At 38.0% G+C, this 21,751-nt stretch overlaps 1 protein-coding gene and 1 long non-coding RNA gene across 10 annotated transcripts in view; both read right to left on the reverse strand.

Moving 5' to 3' along the window:
* LOC307142142 overlaps positions 1 to 21,751 on the reverse strand; it is a 576,947-nt gene that overhangs the window by 27,896 nt on the left and 527,300 nt on the right. The window lies entirely within an intron of this gene.
* The window catches only part of kcnma1a (potassium large conductance calcium-activated channel, subfamily M, alpha member 1a), a gene marked incomplete at its 3' end in the record, with an annotated part of 226,952 nt that continues 205,428 nt past the window's right edge, over positions 228 to 21,751 (reverse strand). For 5 of the 9 annotated variants that reach the window (XM_079842703.1, XM_079842701.1, XM_079842702.1 and 2 more), the window contains 9 exons: positions 20,983 to 21,106; positions 18,503 to 18,727; positions 17,836 to 18,028; positions 14,842 to 14,955; positions 9,987 to 10,117; positions 6,533 to 6,727; positions 6,063 to 6,181; positions 4,689 to 4,913; positions 228 to 665 (listed from right to left, as the gene is read on the reverse strand). In XM_079842703.1, the coding sequence (XP_079698829.1) occupies positions 644 to 665; positions 4,689 to 4,913; positions 6,063 to 6,181; positions 6,533 to 6,727; positions 9,987 to 10,117; positions 14,842 to 14,955; positions 17,836 to 18,028; positions 18,503 to 18,727; positions 20,983 to 21,106 (1,348 nt within the window). Of the gene's footprint in view, positions 666 to 2,692; positions 2,722 to 4,684; positions 4,914 to 6,062; positions 6,182 to 6,532; positions 6,728 to 9,986; positions 10,118 to 11,624; positions 11,709 to 14,841; positions 14,956 to 17,835; positions 18,029 to 18,502; positions 18,728 to 20,982; positions 21,107 to 21,751 lie in introns of those variants that run through there. The other 4 variants (XM_079842699.1, XM_079842698.1, XM_079842704.1 and 1 more) reach the window with 3 other exon arrangements.

The following is a 21,751-nucleotide window of genomic DNA, read 5'->3' on the forward strand; positions in this document are numbered from 1 at the left end:
CCGTGAGCAGTGCTCGAGTTATTACGCGCTAGTGCAAAATGAAATGGACGACGGATACGCAACTCAATCGGCAGGGCTAATCTTTGGGTAGTGTTTGGATGAAGTGAACGACGGTGACCCTCATCCTCCATTATAGCACCCTCTGCATGGAGTCAGGTCACGGCAGAGGTGAGATATTGCAAAGAATCACAGGAAGTACTTTTTTTTTTCTTCTTCTTCTTTTGTTTGCCTGTTAACATAATTTCAAAAAGTGCTAGGGGCTGTACAATCCTTACTTGATTGTCATTATGTACATCACTATGTATACATATATAAAAGTATGGAAGTAACATTAAAGGTATACACATAGGAAGTCCCTTCCATTTTTCGATCGCTTCAGACCCTTGAGTCGAACAAGGGAAGAACAATGTGTCTCCATCATCATCATCATCAGTCATCGTTTCGCGATTAGCGCTAATCTTTTACAGCAGGATGACCCAAGTCTCTCCGTGATGGTAAAGGCCGGGGATTCGTTCAGCATTCATCTTCGACTTCTCGGATAGGTGGAATCAGGCTGCTAGTGGATTTGTACTGATTGACTTGGTTGGCCATGTGAGTGCTCATGGGCTTGATTTGAATGTTCCTTGGGTATGCATTTTCTGCTTCATCTGTAAACCATCTCTTTTCTGTGAGACAGCCGGGCGGGAGAGAAGCAGAGGATGAGAGAAACGGTGTTAATATCAGGTCTTTAAAGCAGGGTCATGCATCTCTCTTTAAAAAAAAAGAAAAAGAATACCAGGCTCTCTTTCTCTCTCTCTATACATGAAATATCATTCACATTCAGAAAGACACAGGGTGAAACACACATTGTTGGACCTATTACTGATTTCATGAGGCAGCGTATGTAAAAGCATTTACAGCCTTCAAACAAGGGCGTATTGTAGCCAAAAGGAATAACTGTATCGAGCCGTGTATCGGAGCACGTTTTATTCTGAAATGTCTTCTACAAGGACTTAAGTCACGCGCAGGGCCGGCGTCCGTCCTCATCATTTTCACATTCTCCTAGGCGGTGTCATTTTCCAGCACTCCAACATTTCCAACTATTCCTCCAACTTGAAATGTGCTACACACCTTGGAGTGTCAGGCTGCGACAAGCCACGGGGGGAAGAGTGCCACGGCGAAGTCGTTTGATGTAAGTGGAGCTGTGCCTGAGGTGGTGCAAGGAGTCAGCCACCCCGCTCCATTCCCCTGAGTTTACTACTGATGCTGGAACTTACATCGCCCCGAGACATCCTGTGGCTCCGTAAGGGTTAAAAGAGCCAATTTCAGCAGCGCAGGGGCGCTCATCATGGTTCCCCTCTCACACGGATATTTGAGGTGAATTTAGGCAGAGAGCGGAACGTGAAACCACTTTCGCCTGGTTTGAGTGGGGAACTTTTAGTGGACCAAATCTACGTTTTTGAGGTTGTACAGTGTATTAATCTTATTTCCAGTAGAAGATGTTATTGGGAATGACAAAGCGGCAAATATGACAAAAGCCACCAATGCATCATTAACAGTTAGCAATATTGTCCAGACAGGTTAATCAACCAATATCTGGAGATTGCAGATTGACAATTTGTCAAAATTCTATATACATTTAATGAAAATATTATGCACAAAATTAAATATTATATTAAATACATGTTATTTGTGAATCTTGGCAAATGTAATAATATGTGACCCTAGACCACAAAAACAGTCATAAGGGTACATTTTTACATCATCTGAAAGCTGAATAAATAATATTTCCATTGATGTATGGTTTGTTAGGATAGGACATTATGTGGCCGAGACACAACTATTTGAAAATCTGGAATCTGAGGGTGCAAAAAAATCTAAATATTGAGAAAATCGCCTTTAAAGTTGTCCAAATTATGTCCTTAGCTACGCATACTACTACTAATAATTTTTTATATATATTTACATTAAGTAAAGATCATGTTCCATGAAGATATTTCCTAATGTCCTAATGGTTTTTGTCATGAAAGAAAAATCGATAATTTTGACCCATACAATGTATTGTTGGCTTTTGCCACAAATACACCCATGCGATTTATGACTGGTTTTGTGGTCCAGGGTCACACATGTAAATATAATAATTAGTTAAATCTGCATTTTTAAGCTTTCTATGTAACTATTATTAATAATTTCATTATAGGATTTAATTGAGCGGCTTTGTAAATGACTCATCCAATCAGATTATGTGCATTTTCCAAATACCATTTTTGGATTGGATGACGTGAACAAATACATTTTGATAAACTACCTGCAGGAACAATGTGCAGACACACTGACCTCTCACACAATGCAGTTTGTCTTAGAGAAAGAAAGAAAGAAAACCCAATGAGAGGTAAATGAACAAGAGGAACTGAAATAAGTCAAGGGGACTACTGAGAGAGAGATCACTGGAGCCTATCAGATGGACGGAGGTATAGAGAAAGGATGATAGTCAACCGCATGCAATGCTGGGATGGTCCTGAGCATGACAAGAGTTAGGCAGTAGCAGCAGCCATTTGCTTTCAGTTAGAAAGCAAAGGTGAAAAGTAGGCATGATTTCCTTGGAAAGTAAAATCAAAATCCCCTCTCATAACAGTGCTCCACAAAGGACAAAGTTATGATTAAAAGATCCCACAACAGGTGCTGTATCATGCAGAATCATTAACTTGCATACCTGGGCCCATTCTATTCATCCTTGTTGCACTTTAGAAAAAAAAGTGGTCTATGTAAGTTTTACAGTGTTTAAGGCAAGTAACAGGTCTCAAACAGAATAACTGACATCATATGTCTACATTTTTAGTCTGGTTAACAAATTGTGAATTAAAAACCATAACCATCTTTATTTTACACTAATGGGGAATGGTTTTTTTTTTTTTTTTACTTCTGCAACTATAAATTCAGTATTTAAGATTTACAAACTATTCAAAGTACACTTAATTTTTGGAGCTAAAGAAAACAATGGATCTAACTCTGTAAAACTCTTTAAAAGGACAATATTTGCTTCTCAAATCTCAAATATGAACTAATATGACCTACTTCTCACAGGGGGAATATCTTATAAACTCTAAAACCTGTTGAATTGCAACTTATAGGCACGCATCGTAACAGGCACTGAAATCAATGCAGGGTTTTACAGCATCCCACAATGCCTTGCAGCTCCTCCATTCTGGTGAGATAAATCTCAACAACAGCTTCATGAAGACTGTATATCTAGATGATAAAGATTTCAAAACTGTTCATTTTAAAAGATCCAAAACTAAATTACCATAAGGGCTTCTGCACCTGCAAGGCATGTAGGGATGGTGTGAAACTATTTATGCCATGATAATGTCTCTATACCCTACCTGGAACATTAAAAAAAAATCACTAGAGCATAACTAAAAATAAGCCACTAACACAGACTAAAAACATGATGATGCAATTTGCAGTTCTCACACACACAAACATATAACAATGACATATAACAATGAAGGCAAGAAATGAATTAATGCTGTTTCCTCACTCAAAATGATCCATATTAAAGGATTAGTTCACTTTTAAATAAACTTTTGCTGATAATTTACTCACCACCATGTCATCCAAGATGTCCATGTCTTTCTTTCTGCAGTCGAAAAGATTGTTTTTGATGAAAACTTTCCAGGATTTTTCTCCATATAATGGACTTCAATGGGCTCCAAACGGTTCAAGGTCCAAATGACATTTTCAGTACAGCTTCAAAGGGCTTTAAACGATACCAAATGATACTAGATGATGAATAAGGGTCTTATCTAGCGAAACAATCAGTTTCTGCGAGAAACCGAGCAGTATTTATGCTATTATTTTACGTCTTATCAGACGAACGTGATAATTTCTGAGCTCAGCCATAACTTCCGCTAAGTGAGGTCAAAATACGAGCGTGGTCATAGATATATCGATTGTAGACGCCTCATTTTATTGATCCGTACAAACGCTAATGAGGTATCTACGTATACATCTATGACCACGCTCGTATTTGTTTCGCTAGATAAGACCCTTATTCATTGTCTGGTATCATTTGGTATCGTTTAAAGCCCTTTGAAGCTGTACTGATAACTGTCATTTGGACCTTGAACCGTTTGGAGCCCAATGAAGTCCATTATATGGAGAAAAATCCTGGAATGTTTTCATCAAAAACCTTCATTTCTTTTCGACTGAAGAAAGAAAGACATGGACATCTTGGATGACATGGGGGTGAGTAAATTATCAGCAAAAGTTTATTTAAAAGTGAACTAATCCTTTAAATATACACAAGCTAAATAAATATTAATTAAAATTTTTTAGAGGTCTGCATGTGACTTGCAAATTTCATATTAATCATTCATACAGTTAAAATTAGGTTGATTGTGTTTGTACAGTGCATGTGCAGCAGCGATTATGCAGACTGATGCTGGCATGGACCTGGCAATGTGGCGATGATCATAGAGCTCAGTGTGTGGTCAAGGCGAGGGCCACATGCACATAACAATGAAGCAAACACACCAACAGATCAACGAAAGCTTAGTACAAACACACACACACACACACACACACACACACACACACACACACACACACACAGCATCCTTTCTGAAGTGTGCTAAAACCACAGAGGTTAACAAACACGCATACACTCACTCTACTGGGTTAAAAAAGAGAAATAAAGGCCAACTTACTTCTGTTTGTCACGGGCTTCACGAGCTTTGCTGCTGCGGTTCTGTCGGTTCGTGGCAGGGATGGAGTGAACAGACGAACTCTTCTTGCTGGATGAATGAGAGGAATGGGAGGAGTGGGACAAGCTTGCTCGGGACTGGCCCGCGTTGTGGTCGAACTGCATCAGACAGAAGATCAGGTCCGTGGGCACCAGCTCAAACTCATAAGGCGGGTTTGTGATGACATATCTGTGCACATGAAAAAATGACACGTTCAGGGATCTCATGTAGGAGGAAATAATGCATTTGCTTCACTTGTTTTGATTTTGGATTTTATGATGTTTGTTTGAAATTTAAGTATAAAGTGTGTATTTTTAAAAATGTTCTCCTACTCCAACTTTGTGTGGATAAGAAAGAAAGAAAAGTGCACACCCTCAGGACTATCAGACTATTTTAATATATTTTATAATGTGATTTATTCCTGTGATGGCAAATTTAAATTTTCTGCATCATTACTCCAGTCTTCAAAGTCACATCCTTCAGAAATCATCTAATATTGGTGCTTATGAAACGTTTGCTATTATTATCAATGTTAAAAACAGTTGTGCTGCTCAATATCAAGTGGAAACAGATACATTTTTGAGAGCTTCTTGGATGAATAGATAAGTAAAAAAAAAACAGCATTTATTTGAAACCGAAATCTTTTGTAACATTAGCTGCTTTTCCACTGTCGGGCGGAACGGCTCTAAGAATGGTAAGGAACGGTTATGGTTATATTTCCACCTGGGCTTGTTTCGGCACGGCACGATTACAAACCATTCACAGCCCTGAATTCTCGGCACGGTTGGCTAACTTGTAGAATACGCTTCGTGCTGTCGCCACTCAGTCAAGATTGGTTGCTTCACTGTTGCCCGGCTACCAGTTTCTCTGCACCTGGCTAAGTGCACTATTTGAGCGAAGTAAACACAAGTTAATAATAGAAATATATGATACTCTAGTTGCTATATACATCTCATACCTCCGTAAAACTCTCGTGTTGCCAAAGTATTACATTCCAAAGAGCTCTGTGTATCAGCACGGAATGGAACAGTTTGGCCCGACAGTGGAAAAGCAGCTATTGTAAATGTCTTCATTTTATGTGTCCCTGCTGAATAAAAACATTAATTTAAAATAAATGTTAGTGTATCTTATAAGCAAGCATAAACTTGTATTGTTTTATGTCGGGTGTTCCTCTATGATGCCTAGGTAGGGAGCTCACTAGGTGTTGGAGCTGAGTTTATAGGAATAATGTAGGTTTCACTGTTATTTCTCAGTACTAAAGCTGGATTACATGCCTAGTGAAATAAAGGACTAAAACCCTACTGACATCAAGGTTAATAGATCAATTGGACAGCTCACCTTTTTGTGCACTGGCTTGGTGCACCTAAATGTGCATCTCGCAATCTATAGATTCCAAAGCACAGCATGTTGTATGTTTTTAATGCTTTACAAAATAAGTCTCCGTAGCAACCACCATCCTGAAAAAGAACATAAAATAGTGCTTTAAGTGTTCATTCATAGCATTCAAATCAACTTATGCGTATTTCAGACATGACAAAAGCAACTTCAGCAAGTGCAAGAGCAGGTGTTGTTTGTCTCATCCTCTGCATTTGTATCCTAGTACAATGACTGCACTGCTATAATGAAATGTGTGGCATTCTTACTCGGATACAGAAATATGATTTAAGGCAACGTTATTTTTCACCCACAGACTTTGCATGTTCAGCTCGTTCACTTTGCATTAGCGGGCAGAGGAGGCGTCGGACGGGGAACGAACCCTGTTGGGCAAAGTGCCAAAATGTGTCAGCTCCTCTTAACCGTCCACTTACCCCCAAGTCTGCGAAGGGCCCATCGTATAGGGCCAGCTGGGCGACCCGACACCTGTCCCTGTTAGCCAGCGTCTGCGGCGTGCTGTAGCCACCTCTCAGTGCGTTCTCCTCAGCCAACAGGCCCTCCAGCTCCGGAGTGGCGCCTCCCGTGACCAGCGTCCGGATCAGGGTGAGGATATTATCATTGAAGTATGTCTGCCAAAATAAAGGAGAGGATCCGGACGTGAGCACCATTAGAGTCACAACTCAAGACAGTCAGGATTTTGGAGCTGTCCTGAACACTGCTATCTAGACCCTGATCTGTCTCTTCTCATTTTACTCCCTGGGAAGGGAAGAGACACGGGAATGCAATTACGCCAGCTGTTGTTGTTGTTGTTGTTGTTGTTGTTGCTGCCGTCGTCTCCTCCCCACGCACATTCATTTTGGTAACACCAGCCATGCTTAACAGGGGAGCGTTTTGCACACAAAGACATTTTAATTATCATTATTGTAGCTAATTGTAGATTAGATACAATGAAGAATAGATAACACAACAAGTCGTGGACATTTTTCCTGTACAGTGGAACCCAAAGGTCTGAGACCACTGGTGTATTTTTTTAACAGTTTGAGTTTGTTTGTTTATTAAGTGCCATGTTAGCATTAGGGCTATTTACATGCCAAACACAAGGTCAATATCAAAATCCATAACATTCAAATTATTATACAAAACATTACAACTTGACTTTAGATAGAAAATATAAAATAAGTTTGGGTGATACATTCTGAAATATTCCATATAAACATGTTTCTGAATAAAAGTGTTTTCTAGCAGTATCATAAAAATTACAGTCCAACCGAATGTCAAAGGAACTTAACACGAGAGACATAAAGGAGGAACTTCGCCTATGAATAGAAACCTATGTGTAAGTCTAGAGTGACCCTATCGGCACCCAGTGAAGACAACCTGGTCATGTCTTGATTTGAAGTTATGGAAAACATAATTTCATACAGTTTATAATATTTATATTCGTCCCATTCCTTCTGCCATTTGTTAGTGATGTATAAGCTAATTAATGGCCTGAAATCAGAAGGTGGTTCTAACAGTTTGAGTGAAAAGTTGAATTGAAAGTGTTTGGTTTAATGACAACATCAATCAAGCCGATATAAACTCCATGGGCCTCATTTATAAAACGTGCAAACGCACAGATTTGATCTTAGTCAATGTGAGTATGCTATAATCCAAGCTATATGCTATAATGTTCATTGACATGGAAAATGTACGCACTTTTCCTTGTGGCAGAGAGTCGGAGTACTGCAGATATTTAAAAATCTGAGCAATTATTGCCGCTCCCCATTCTCAAGTAAAGCATTTGGACGCTGACTGGTGCTCTTTTATGTTAATGTTAATGACATTAATTAGGCAGCATTTACAAGACAAAGATCTGAAACCATTCAGCTGCGCACAATTTCAAGATTATTTCCGATTTATAAATTTCACATCTGGAAGAGAGGCGTACGCACATTTTTTGGTGTATGCTTTTGTTCTTTGAATCACACGTAAGCACATTTGAGAAATGATCGTAAGATCAAATGTAGGACCGTTTCGATGCATATTTTATAAAGGAGGCCTCATATTTTTAAGTAAAAATATGATTTTCATTTACAATAATTAATCAAGGTTAATAGGTCCTAAAGCTTAACCTCCCGGTTCTTGGCTCATTTTGAGTTGGATCATTGAGTTGTTGACTCGAGAACAGCTGCAGTCGGATCAGTCCAATTCACAAATGAATTGTCGATTTGCAAACCAATTTAACTGGTTCATTGAAAAGAATCAGTTCATTCACAATTTGGACATTACTATTGAGTCTCGGAGAGGGTGACGATTTCTTGAGTTCAAAATAACGAGTAACGAAATGGTTTTATGAAATGTAGTAGAACATAAAGTACGATATTATGCTTAGGACTGTAGTGAAGGTCAAAGTAACAGTTTCTCAAAATAAAAATACTCCAGTAAAGTACAGATACTTGAAAAATGTACTTAATTACAGTAATGAAGTAAAAAATACTTTGTTAGTGTCCACCACTGTCATTACTCCAGTCTTCAGTGTCACATGATCCTTCTAATAAGGTGATTTGATGCTCAAGAAACATTTCTAATTATCAATGTTGAAAACAATTGTGCTGTTTAATATTTTGGAAACCATTTTGGATTTGTGAAAACCATAGGAATTTTCTCAATGAACAGAATCTTTGAAAAATGTACATCTTTAGTAGCTTTCGTGTAAATATATCTTTACTGTCCCTTTTAATTAATTGAATTTGTCCTTGCTGAAAAATGATCACTGACCCCACAGTAGTGTGTTTTACATGTTTTAAATCCTAAAACTGTTGGTTATGATTGCAGGTTTAAATAAGATTTTGTATCCTAGACTTGTATCCTCTGACTTATGGATCATGTCCATCAAATGTTCTTCAGTGTCACTGATGATAAAGTTGTCAAATGATTAACGTGTAAAAATAAAAGATTCTACTAGGATCATGAGGTCGTTTTGTGAGCACCAGAGGGCCGTGTCGCCGCGAGCTCGCGCTAGAGTGACATCTCTCTGGGCCCCTGACAGCAGCATTCAGCCGAATGATGGATGAGAGCTGTCTATTAGCAGGCTTCACCTTTGTCCACAGTGAAATGCACTTGAAGGCTGCTTTGTTCTAGCTTCACTCAAAGTGAAAGGTACTGGAATTAAGCCATCATATGGATAAGGGGATAGCAGCGGTCGTAGGTGGTGAGGGGGAAAAAAGCAGCAAAGAAGAAGAGAGAACGAGGGGAAAAGGAAAAAAGGTATCTTTCCTAATCTACCCAAGATGACATTGTTAGGAGATTAGAGCTCTTGGACCCAATAGCAGCCCACCTTGCGTGTCAAGGCATGCCATTAAAGAAAAACTTGAGCACTTACCTTGTTAAAAGATCTAATAAGACTCTTGAAAGTTCATTTCATGACACATTATATGAGGAGTCTTGGCAACAACTTTCCTTTTGATGTCACCGCTGCTGACAGTGCTGTCTGATCAATGTGGCATTTCATTTACCAACCTCTACCTACTGGTAACGTCTGAGCCCTACATCTAAAGCACTGCACAGCCGGAGGATGTCTCTTTCCTATACATTATTTCAGAGGATTAGCAGTGAGACATGCCTTCATGTAATTCTATATGACATGCCATGATGGGAGAGAAATGACTGTGCACCTTTTGACAGGTTGCTTTGTTCACCAAATCACTGGCTGCTATTGAATATGAACGGAAAGATCATCTGAAGCCTAGCAGATAATATGAAGTATCCTTCACACAATTAAAGGATCTGAGTCTACTTATTCAGCAGGGATAATTTCTTTAAAGGATTTATGTATGCTAATCTGTTTAAAGGAATTCAAATGAGTAAATAGGTGTCAACGTGGCAGCTGTTTAGCCACTAACTCACCGCGCTCATCAGGGAGTCCAACACGCTGACGGCGAACGCGGTACCACAGGCAAACGGCTGGGTCAGATACAGCTCCGTATCTGGGTCGTCATCATCGTCTTGGTCCAAAAACTGAACGTTGGAGTCATTCACTGCAGTACAGAGACAGAAGTTTTACATCTGTGCAGAAAAGACAACCAATGTCCTACAAATGGTGAAGAGGTGTGTCTCACCAAACATTGGTAAATGGGTCCATGAAGTCAAATAAACAATGAGCATAAATAAAAAATTGCATGCACGTCAGTGGGCATGCATTCTGGAGATTCATATATATTGAAATATTGATATCTGCACAATGCAGTACCCTAAAAAAATGGTGGAATCCAACTTGAATCTAAAAAAAAAATGAAAATTCTGTCATCAATTACTCACCCTTATGTCATTCCAAAATATGTATTATGAATTAAATCAAAAGAAATCTTCCAACCCGGCTATACTTTGCATGTAGTAGTAGTGCTGTTTGACCTACAAATGGATCGTTCTTTTGAGTCAGATCTCATCTCAACAGAGTTGTTTGGTTACACTTCACAAAACTGTATAGTTCACAGACTCAATGATCTAGTCACAGTAGTTAAGAGATCCCAAAAGGGGAAGATTATCAGTAAAGAATGACATAAATGCATCTCTGTTTCTCCCACAAATCTATTGTATGACTTCAGAAGATTTGGAATGTAGTGTACAAACATTACGACACACCTTTATTAAGCTTCTGTATCCTTTTTGGAACCTGAAAGCCTTAATCCCTATTCATTGTAATTGTATGGAAAAGAGTGACTAGAATAATTCTTTGAAAGGTCTCATTTTGTGTTGCACCAATAAAAAGAAAGTCATATGTGTTTGGAACAACATGAGGGTTAATCAATGATGACAGAATTGTTATTTTTTGGGTAAACTATTACTTTAAATGATGAACAATTGCCAAAATGGCATTGTAAAGTAATAGAGAACTCTTGTATTAGACCAAATGTAAGAATTGAGGTCCACTTATATAAAATAAACGCTTTTTATCTTTGATCGGACAGCAGCAGCAGTTACATTGCTTTAAGGCTATTGTTTATGGTCTCAGCGGCCAATGTATAGAGACAATGCTCTGAAATCCCGCTCGGTTTGAACACAGCCTCGCACAATCTTTGTTTCACCCCCTTTCAAAATCTATGCTTTAGAGATTAGGGCCAGCGCCAAAATAAATAAATAAAAATAAACAGCTTAAAGCAAGGTTTGATCTGGAGGTTTTTTTTTTCTAATTTGATTTCTTCCCAGACTTCCTGTGAGCTAAGGAAGAGAAATGTCAGTCTTTCAGACAGGCCGCTGATGAAAAGGAGCCCGGGCCAGAGAACTGAACTGCAGGGAGATGCTATGGAAACAGCCACAAGGACAGACTCGCATGATCAAAGGCCTAGTGATGCTCTGAGAAAGAAAGAAAAAAAATCCTTAAAAAAAAGGCCAAAAACAAGACAGTCAATTTCAACCAGAACTAAGGATAAAAATGTGTTCAAAGTGATGCCATGGGAGCAGGCCTCAGCTGCAGCGAGAGAAATCAAGACAAGCCGATGAAGGAGGCAGTGCATCAGAGTAGCGGAGGACAAAGGCGCAGCTTACCCAGTTCTGTTATCATTTGTATGTTGGTTCCACTGTTTTTTTCCTGACTGAATGAAACCAAAGGCAGTAGTTTGCCAGGCTTAGCTAATGATGATAAAACAGTGTTGAGGGGAGACAGTTATTGAAACAAGTTCAAAGCCAGAGAAAAAGAAAGCATAAATGAGAGTATCATGTCAAGAGTGGGATTAGAAATCTAAAGGTACAGTGTCAGGATGAAGCGTAAGAACTCCATGGAACAGTGTAACAACTCCATGGAACAGTTCAGCCGTGTTTGTTCATGATAACGGGGATGTCGTGCAAGCTTAGGTATCTACTGTACTGCAAATAGGGGAAAGATTACTATGGACCATTTAGAACAGAAAAACAAAATCGCAAAACATGTTTTTCCACGTTTCTTGTGTAATCGCACATATTGCAGCACTGACACGGCAGGCCTGATTTACCAAGAGCTCCATTGACGTGCAAAGATTTCCTTGAATAGAGAACTGAATGTGTCCGGTTTGCTGGCAATCTGCTGATAAAGATGTGTTTAAAAAAGTAGCGGTGAATTATGTTTAACTGAATTTTATGCTACATTTAGACAAACCATTTTCAAACTGCATAGAACTTCTAGTTAATTATTACAGCAAAACCTCAGTATCAGTTTGATCCACTGAACAGATGAGACAATGCTGTGGGACTGAGAATATGAGAAAGAAATGGATTGAAGAAATGCTTTAGGACACCAGGACTTCTGGCGATGCTCCATGAAAACAGTCGCAGTTTAATAATGCTCGATCCATATGAGTTCTTTAAATGGCTGACGGTGATCCCGACATCTAGAGGGTGGCTGATGGCCCATATATTTATATTACAATTTAATGATGACAAAAAGACATACATTTTACACAACATATAACATTATACAACAACATTCTAGTCATCATTCAATTGTAAAACAAATAAATGGGATAAATGTGTTTACACGCATACACGTGTGTCTGTGCACATTTATTTCAAAAATAAAATACTCTTACTGATCTGCAAACTTCTGAATGGTAGTTTTACCTTTGATTTTGATTTCCATTTAATATGGGATTTATATGTGATATTGGTTACACTGTATTTTACAGTGTCCTTGTTACACATTACATGTAGTTGCTATAGTAATAACTATAAATTATGCATAGTTACATGCAACTAACACTACAACAAAACTAATCCTAAACCTAACCCTATAGTAAGTACATATAGTTAATTAATACTTCTTAGTACTTAGATGTATAATTACACTGTAACAAGTAAATCCTTTATTTCAAGGTGTCTGTGTGACAGTGTAATTATAAATGATACTGAGTAATAATAACCTGTACTTACTATAGGGTTAGGTTTAGGATTAAGGTGTAGTTTGGAGTTAGTTGAATCTAATTCTGCACAATTTATAATAATTACTATAGTAACTACATATAACGTGTAACAAGGATACTTTATTCCATTACTTCTGTTACTAACTCATTACTCAGAGTGCGTATGTGAATGCTAAATGCTTGTGTCTTTTAGTGTTTTACTCTATTTAGAGTTCATTTTGAGAGCACTTCAAATTTCCTGTTAGCCATGATTATCTGAGTAGCTTAGGAAAAACAATGTGAATATTTATTTAAGAAATAATATAATAATAACCAATTCACATACTATAAACCAGTGGCAATTCATGTTAACTATGCTATTAGCATGTCTACAATTCTTGTATTATTAGCTTGAATATCCAGCTTTTGCTTACAGAAGGACACTGTCAAGAGGCTGAAAATATCATCTCAACAATGTATTTCTGTTAATGTAGCTAAGACTTTTATACATGCTACAATCTTTTTTTTCATATGTCATACTGTCATACATGTTGGGGTCAAGCTAAATCCCTATATAGACAGACTTAAAAAAAAATTGATTAATTTTTTTTTTTTCACCATTGTAGGATTTTATAAAAATATAATTGTTTACACTTAATTCAAATTTGTGTATGTTTTATACAATTTTAAATGGCTTGGCTCCTTCTGTACTTTTTTATTTTGTTCATTTTCATTCTAAAAACTGAGATCTACTAGATCATTCTCTTTAATTGTGTTGTTCCTTTTCGTCATTCTACTTTTGGTTTATCGTCTTTTGCTCTGAAAGCTACTACCTACTGGAATGCCTTACCAGAGGATATAAATGGATGTAAATCCATTGGTCTTTTTAAATTGAAGCTAAAATCTTTCTTAAACTCGAAGCAAATCTGCAAAGATTGACATGGTTGCAGTTTGATTGATTTCTTGTTTGTTTTTATTTTTTTGGCCCTGATAGTTTGTGTGTGTATGTATGTTTTATTGTACGTTGCTATTGGTTGTGTTATTTTATCTATTTATGTTGACCTGCCAGGGGACTGCTTGTGAAAATTTGCCTTTGGCTAAACCCGGTAAAATGCATGGAATGGAAACATTTATGTTAAAAATTGTACATGGTCCCTGTACAAAAAAAACCCCTCAAAGTCAAACTAGCTTTTAGATTAGTCAATGTCAAGTATTCGTCAATGTCTTTAATAACACATGACATAGAGAGCCTTTATATAATATTATAATGATTATACTTGAGTAAAATAAAGAGCTTTTTTTTATTATTATTTGTTTCACCTCTACCAATATGAAAATGCCAGCAAACCTTTAGTAAACCAGGCCCTGTATGTTTCAGATGTAGAACTTTGTAACCCCTCAGGGAGGAGGACTTCTGGATCTCATGTATGTCCCAGCAGAACATGTGTGGAGCGCGCTTTGCATGAAGTTTTAAGTGTCTGTAAGGCCCATTCTCTTTCGTAGCCTTTCTGGTGTAACACGCTGTAATTGGGTCAGTGGAGAGTTGGAGCGGCCGGTCTCTGGTGCTTTAGTGCCCTCTGAGATCTAAAACTTTCATGAGTCCCCCACCATGGGAATAGTGCCACCCTCATTGTTATTTATAAATGAATCCATTTTGCTACTACATGCTTGTTTTTCTCTCCCTATAAGTCTAGGTCTCTTCCAGTGCATTAAAGGCACAACTGATGAGGACGCAACTTTTACCCAGTCTGTGAAATATTCAGGTGTGCCATTACATACATCACAGACACACACTTCATAAGGAACATATCAGTGTGGCTTGATATGGGAGTTTAGATTCTAATCACACTTGACTTTGACATGTTAGCAGTTTGACTGCAGTCGCGTCTCACCGAGTTCAGTTATGATCGGGATGTTTGATCCCGTGGTGACGGATGCCTGCCGCACTAAGCCGTGCACTGGACTGTTATCTGGAGACGACCTATCCATCCCTGGAGGTGTGAAACCTGGAAGAGAAAGAGGAAAGAGACTGTCAAATGCTACTCTGCTTACAGTGCCAAAATAAACAAAATATTTGAGGTTTACAATGGTGAACAAACCATTGGCATAACAGTCAGGCCATCAAATAAGATTTTCTTTGTACAATTCTAAATGTAGTGAACATATTGTAGCGTTTGTAGTGGTAGGATACGAGTGGACTGTCATGCTAGTCTAAAACAGTGAAATATAGATCATCCGCTTCTATGGGTCAGCTCAGGCATATTTAGCATTTGCTGCCTTCCATCAACCAGCAGGTATAAATTTTATATGCTGTTCATTTTGTTACCATAAAACTGGTGAAGTGGATCCTGAAAACCTTTTATGTGAAATGCCATGAAATACAAGCAGGAGTGACAAGAGTATGAATTCACATGACTTGACACTTTTGCATTTCCTCAACTTGACAAGTAAACACTTTAAATCAGTAATGCTATATGCATAATGCATTGGCCCTGTTTTGACATCCATCGACTGGAGAAAAATGCAAGCGTATAGTTTTTACAGTGACAAACATAATGCAGGGAAAAGATTCAGGTCACAAAGTTTTCAAAGGGCTGCAGAATTCTGTACAGGGGTTGTCCTTCTTTTCAATGGGGAAGTTCAATAGACTAGCTTTCTCTATAGCTCCAAACAAAAGAATAGACAACAGAGAGAGAAACTAAGACTGTCTTAAATGTGCAGAGAATAATCATGTCTCCTGTTGTGTGAATTGTGAAGACATCAAATATGCAGTGACAGTCAGAGCCAACCATCTGGCATACTGAATAACATTTTTGCTTAGAATAAGAGCAATTTGGATGCTGATACACAAGAGAAATTATTGTATTATTTTATTGTTTATTTTTCATAGATATGTTGCTTAAGTGCACAAATATTTCACATTATAATATGGTCATATGCTCTCATAACCAGATTAAGTATATATTCTGATCTCTATAAAACTGAATAAGACTTGTATTAATCCAAATTTTGGATCAGAATATTTAGAATGTCCCCTGAAACTGAACAGTGATTCATATTTGAGCATCTCCAAACGAAGATGATACTATGTGATATGTGAAGTACTGAAGAACATCTCCAATATTTCCAGAAGATAAAAATATTGTGCATGTTATAGTTTTTGATTATATGTATAGAGGAATATGTCAATAGAAGTTGAATTAAGCACATTTTCAAGACCAAGTCTAACCACTCACTAGATCTTGCGCAACTTTGTGTTTATTGTTGCACAGCGATCACACTTCACACAAGTTATACGCCCCTCTACAAAAACAGACACACATACCTTAAAGTCATGCTATAAATTCTGCTTTTGTTTGTTGTTTTCAACCGTGATGCATTATGTAGCCTGGACTTTTTTCAAAGACCCCGTAAGCACTGATAGTAGTGTCCTGTGTAGTACTTTCTCCTGGCAAAAGGCTCGCTGATTTATTCAATAACACCTTCTGTGCAAGTTTAACAAGCCGCATTGAAACGGTGAGGTGCCGAGGGCAAGAATATTTACCAAGATGATGTGGTATGATGTAATTTATTACACCTGTATCTCAGATCATTCTTTTGTATTATTATTATATTTTTATATAGTTTCGTCTATCTTATCCAATGTAATTATGATGTGTAATTATGTACCATAAATAATAATAATAACTGGGGGAAAAAAACATAAATCATTTGTTATTTTCATGCTGCAAAAGTTTACTTGGGAATAAATGGAGTACAAGAAAACTGTTCATTGCGGGATAAATTATGCTCTAATACACTGTGTTAATGAAATAAATCTTTATTACACACCATTGCTCTGCTGTTGATTATGCCAGATGTTGAGTTAAACTAATTGAGAGAGTAGTAATGACCAGGCACGCATGGAATCTGTGCACAGATTTTCACAGAGCTAGAAATGCACATCAGTCACAAATTTCTACACTTAATATTTAGCTTTCAGTCACTAATAAGGTTGAAGTACTCTCAAGTCCACTTTAAATACATCCTCTAAATCAGCACAGACAATTCAAACTGATTTATTCTGGGCCTGGTAATGACGTACTCTTCATGTGCACAAACAGTACGATTACCATCTATTATCATCCACCGCAGAGGGATGTGCTCTTCCCCAACACTACACACTGCTCAGCACGAGCCTTTGGGACAATATTGGACACATTTCGTTTGAAAGCTGTCATTTTGAAGCTTCAAATCCATCTTTCTGTGCAAAAAGTAGATACTCAATAATGGTTGAAATGTTAATTGTTGTGGGCCAGCTTGTGCGGCGTGTATAATTTACGTAATGAAGAGCAGCTGAGAGAGTGAAGCTGCTGATTTGTACAGTCTGTTTAATGATGATGAATCCTGATGGGCACAAGAGGGTTACATGTTTATCTGAATGCATAAACAATCTGTTCGAGTCAATTTGTCGGCAAACAAATCTGCTGCGGTCCAGCAATTGGAGGCAAATACGCAATCTGCACAAAAACGTTAGGGATGTTTTTTTGAGTACAGGGAAAAATATTATTCACTTACTCAGAATTGCATGCATATTCCAATAATGGACATACATATGCATGAAATGCAAATTCCTCAATGCATAACAGTCTTTAGTTTCATAGACATTTATTGTTTGCATAAAGTGTCTAAATGACTGATTTATCGTCTTTCAAATGCACAAACATTTGAAATGTCAGTCCTGCTTTTATTCTTTGATAATTCATGTTTCCCCTTGTTTTATTAAGCCATCTGGGCATATAATTGGACCTTGTTGTCTTTGAAAGCACACAGTAAAGTGCAGGTTTCACAGTCTAAAGCTCTTGAGAGGTATTCTCTGTGCTGAAGTATTCTTGGCCACTCCTTACCTTGGGAATTAGCCTGCAAGACCCCAATGCTGTCATCAAACTGCATAGATTTGATGTTAAGAGACGCCAAGATGCATTCCTTGTCCTGCAGTGAAGCATCGTCGATATTGTTCTGATTGGCTGACAGGATAACGCACATGTCGCAGAGGTTGATGTTGACGGCTCTTAAATCAGCTCGACTTAATGGCGTACCCTTCAGCGGAGAGAGAGTGGAAAGAGGAAGAAAGAGAAAAACAAATTAAAGACGGCGCAGAGCTCAGGGAAATTAGTTAACAAGTATTTACTTTTCTAAAGGCAGTGACATTCAGCTGATCTAACTATGCTCTGAGGGAAGAAGAGATGTAGTCTAATCTAAAGGCTAGCCTTTGCTGACGGCAGCTTTTTGGCTTTGTTTTTCATACTCAGTCAAGGCAAGGCTAACAAGCACTACAGCAGGAAGCAAGGCCAGAGATTCACACGGCCAACAGGAACCTGCTGCCAGAACATCAACACTTGAAAACAACTTGTGGTGGCACTATTCAATGCAAAAAGCTTGTAAAAAGGGAACATGCGCAGCAAAATAATGTATGACTTCTTGAGTCACATGAACGCATAACGTTTACAGACATCTCGTTTTCTCAAGGTGTAAAAGCTCAAGGCTCATTTTCAATGCATGTTGAGTACTCACAGGTAAGATGGAGACTTTGGGGAAGTTGTGAAGGGTTTCCCACTCTCTTCTCAGATATTCTAATGAGCCCACAAACACAATAGGCTTTAGCTCGTGGTAATGGAAGTTGCTTGCTCTCAGAGGCATCACCAAGTTTCGAAGCCCCACTAAAGCTGACGTGACATCTCCGAATATACAGACTACTACATGTCCACTTAAAACCGTCATGGAGGCCTCGCTGCGTGTCTGTGGTGAAAAAGCCAGAAACAAACAAGACAATTACAATCTCGTCAACAAGAATGGGACAAAAGCTGTATTTAATTGATTGAAATCTGAACACATAACAGCAATAAAGTATGTACGTCGCAATCTGGAATTGTGGGGAAAAGCACATTAGACAGATAATTAAAAGGAGGAACATTCAAAAACTGTTCAAGCACATCATCATCATCGAGCATTGTCAAGCAGTTTTAAATGTCTTAAATACAGCTGTTTAGAATATGATTTAGTACAGGCAAATATATATCTTACCACAAGAATATGGTCATTTAAAAAAAAAAAAAGTAGACTTAAAATGGACATTCATTTCACTTTGCGCAAGGCAAACAATACACAATATGGGCAAAATAATGTTTCAGAGCTTTGATTACAGGGTAAACGTATTGCTCAAGATGGCATATTGTAATAATGAGCATACATATGCACAATTTTAAAATGTATAACTGTCTTTAGTTTCATAGACACGCATTTAATTTCATTCAGTAATTGTGTTTCTAAAATGCAAATATATGAAACGTCAGTTGACTGAGCAAAATATACACTAACAAAATATGTCACACCAACATTCAGAACTTGAGTGACCTTGGGTACTTTGAGGAATCTTCAGTGATTTCTTTATAATTACTCTCAAATTGTGGTACATGACAAATTTACAATACTACATTTTATATATTTATTATTTAATAATTGTATTCATTTGTTTCTTATTATTATTTCTGGGGCCGTATTCACAAAACATCTTAAGGCTAAAAAGCAGCTCCTAACTTGCCGATTTAGGAGAAACTCTTAAAATAATCAGTCCTAATTTTAGAACTCCTACATTTTTGCTCTAAGAGTATTTCACAAAGCATTGTGGCGCTACAACTAGCTCTTAAATCTGTGAAAAGTTACGAGTAGTCAAGAGGACTCCTTAGTCACTAAGACCAAATCACAAACAATTGTAATGTAATTGTAAAGAACTTTCTCCCCTTTCTCTCTTCCACTTCGCCTCCTGTCTACTCACTGTTCTATCATAACAAAAAATTATGCCAAAAATAATAAATATTATTTATTTAATAAATAAATACATAAAAAATAAAATAATGTCTGATTATTTGTGGCAGTTGTTTCACGAGTTCACACTTACAAATGATCGGATAAAGTAAAAGAGTAAAATAAGCCTATTTGGCATACTGTCCGAGGGGATCGAGGGCTCCGAGCTCGGAATTTAGCTCAAACTCAAGAGTACTCCCCGAATCCCCGGCTGGGCCGAGAGTGAGTCGTCGAGGTGGCGGAGAATTGCAGAAAACTGTTGAGGTAACTAGGTGAGTTGGCTGTGTATACTGTATATATGTCTGATTAGATGGTGCTCCTCCCGAACTTTGTTTATAAAACATAATTTGTCGCTGAAATTCTGCAATCTCTCGAGAGGCTGACAATTAGCTGAACGTATATTTGTTTGATTAGTGACACTTAGCCTACTTTTTAAAATCTTTATTTGAATATGGCAACATTTTTATTTTAAAATCTTTATTCGAATATGGCAACATAATACCGTTCTACAATATTTCTATCACTGACAGAAACTCCCCCATCAGCCAATCATTGTGTGCATAGTTAGTAAGCGTGATGACATCATCCATAGCAACGAGGTCGACCCCGCCCTTACTCTTAACTTAAGACTTCTCTCTGTTCCCTTGTAAAAGTTGCTCTCAGCAGCGTTGTGAACAGGTTTTAAGAGAAAACTCTTAACTAAGAACTTTTACTGATATTTAGAAGAACTCTTAGTGCTAAGATAAAATGTTTTGTGAATACGGCCCCTGATCTATATGATATGTAGTTGTGTGTGTGTAAAAGAAGATTATATTATTCTGTTTCCCATTAAAGTAAGTAACGTAAGATTTCATTAATGCGCTCTTTAATAAAACTTCTGCTTTGAAAAACACTGGATTCAGTATTCAATTTGAGCATGATATTGATAATGAAATGATACTTTTTTTTAATGTGTTTTTTGTTTGTTTTCAACTGGACAGAATCAGTGCTATCGTAGTGCTGCAAGAATATTGCATAGGTGAACATTATAGGATGTGATAAGAACTGTGAGTGAAATAATACCATATTTTTAAGGATTGCACTCAAAAAATGCTTAATTCTGAAACAATAGTGGGGAAATTCTTGTGACTAGGTGATTTATAACTATTTGATTTTTAAAACCTACACACTGCAGTTAGAAAGATACCTACCAGAATGACCTTCTCGATTTCTTTGGATGGACACCAGTGAAACATTCCAGTAGAGTCGTATCTTTTCACATTAGCATCCATGTTCTCAATCTGCTCGTTTCCCGGGATGAGCAGAGGGTCATGTCTGAAACAGAGCATAAGGAGGAGAAAACGTGTAAGAAGAAAACATGTGCGCTGGCCCTATTTGCAAATGCAGGTTAGTAAAAAATGCAACAGTGGGAATTTATCTTCTGGGCTTAATTGTGACATTTGTCAAAGGACAAACTTTCCGCACATCTCAATAGACGTCTATCGACAATAAATAAGCAGTAAACAGCCTTGTGCTGACATGGCTTGTCATTGTCAGATTGAATTTGTGCATTGGACTCCATCATAACTGCAGCTCTCTCCGGGCTGCCAAGACTGCGGAGTCATCAAAGCGTCCGCGCCGGTGACAGCACTGGAGTGGAAGAGATGGAGCCGGAGCACTTCAGTGACTGAGTGGCACCAGAATGGAACGCCAATTACCGGCTTTTACTCTGCATCACTCCTGACGTGATGCGTCCAACGGTAAAAGCTTTAACAGAGGCGCACTTTAAATATTTTAGGAATTTGCCCAATCACATTTTGCTCACCCAAACTGAAGGCCATTAATGTTTCAGCAGCATGTCACGTCCAAACAGGCTAACCTATATCAGCGCGCCCCGCTGAAGCTGATCTGAGGGGCATGTTGACCGTGAAAGAAGTCCCAGCACTCGGGTACAGCTCGCATTCATTTTTGTGAACCCCC

The sequence above is a fragment of the Gobio gobio genome (genome assembly GCF_949357685.1).
Source record: "Gobio gobio genome assembly, chromosome: 18".
NCBI lineage: Eukaryota > Metazoa > Chordata > Actinopteri > Cypriniformes > Gobionidae > Gobio > Gobio gobio.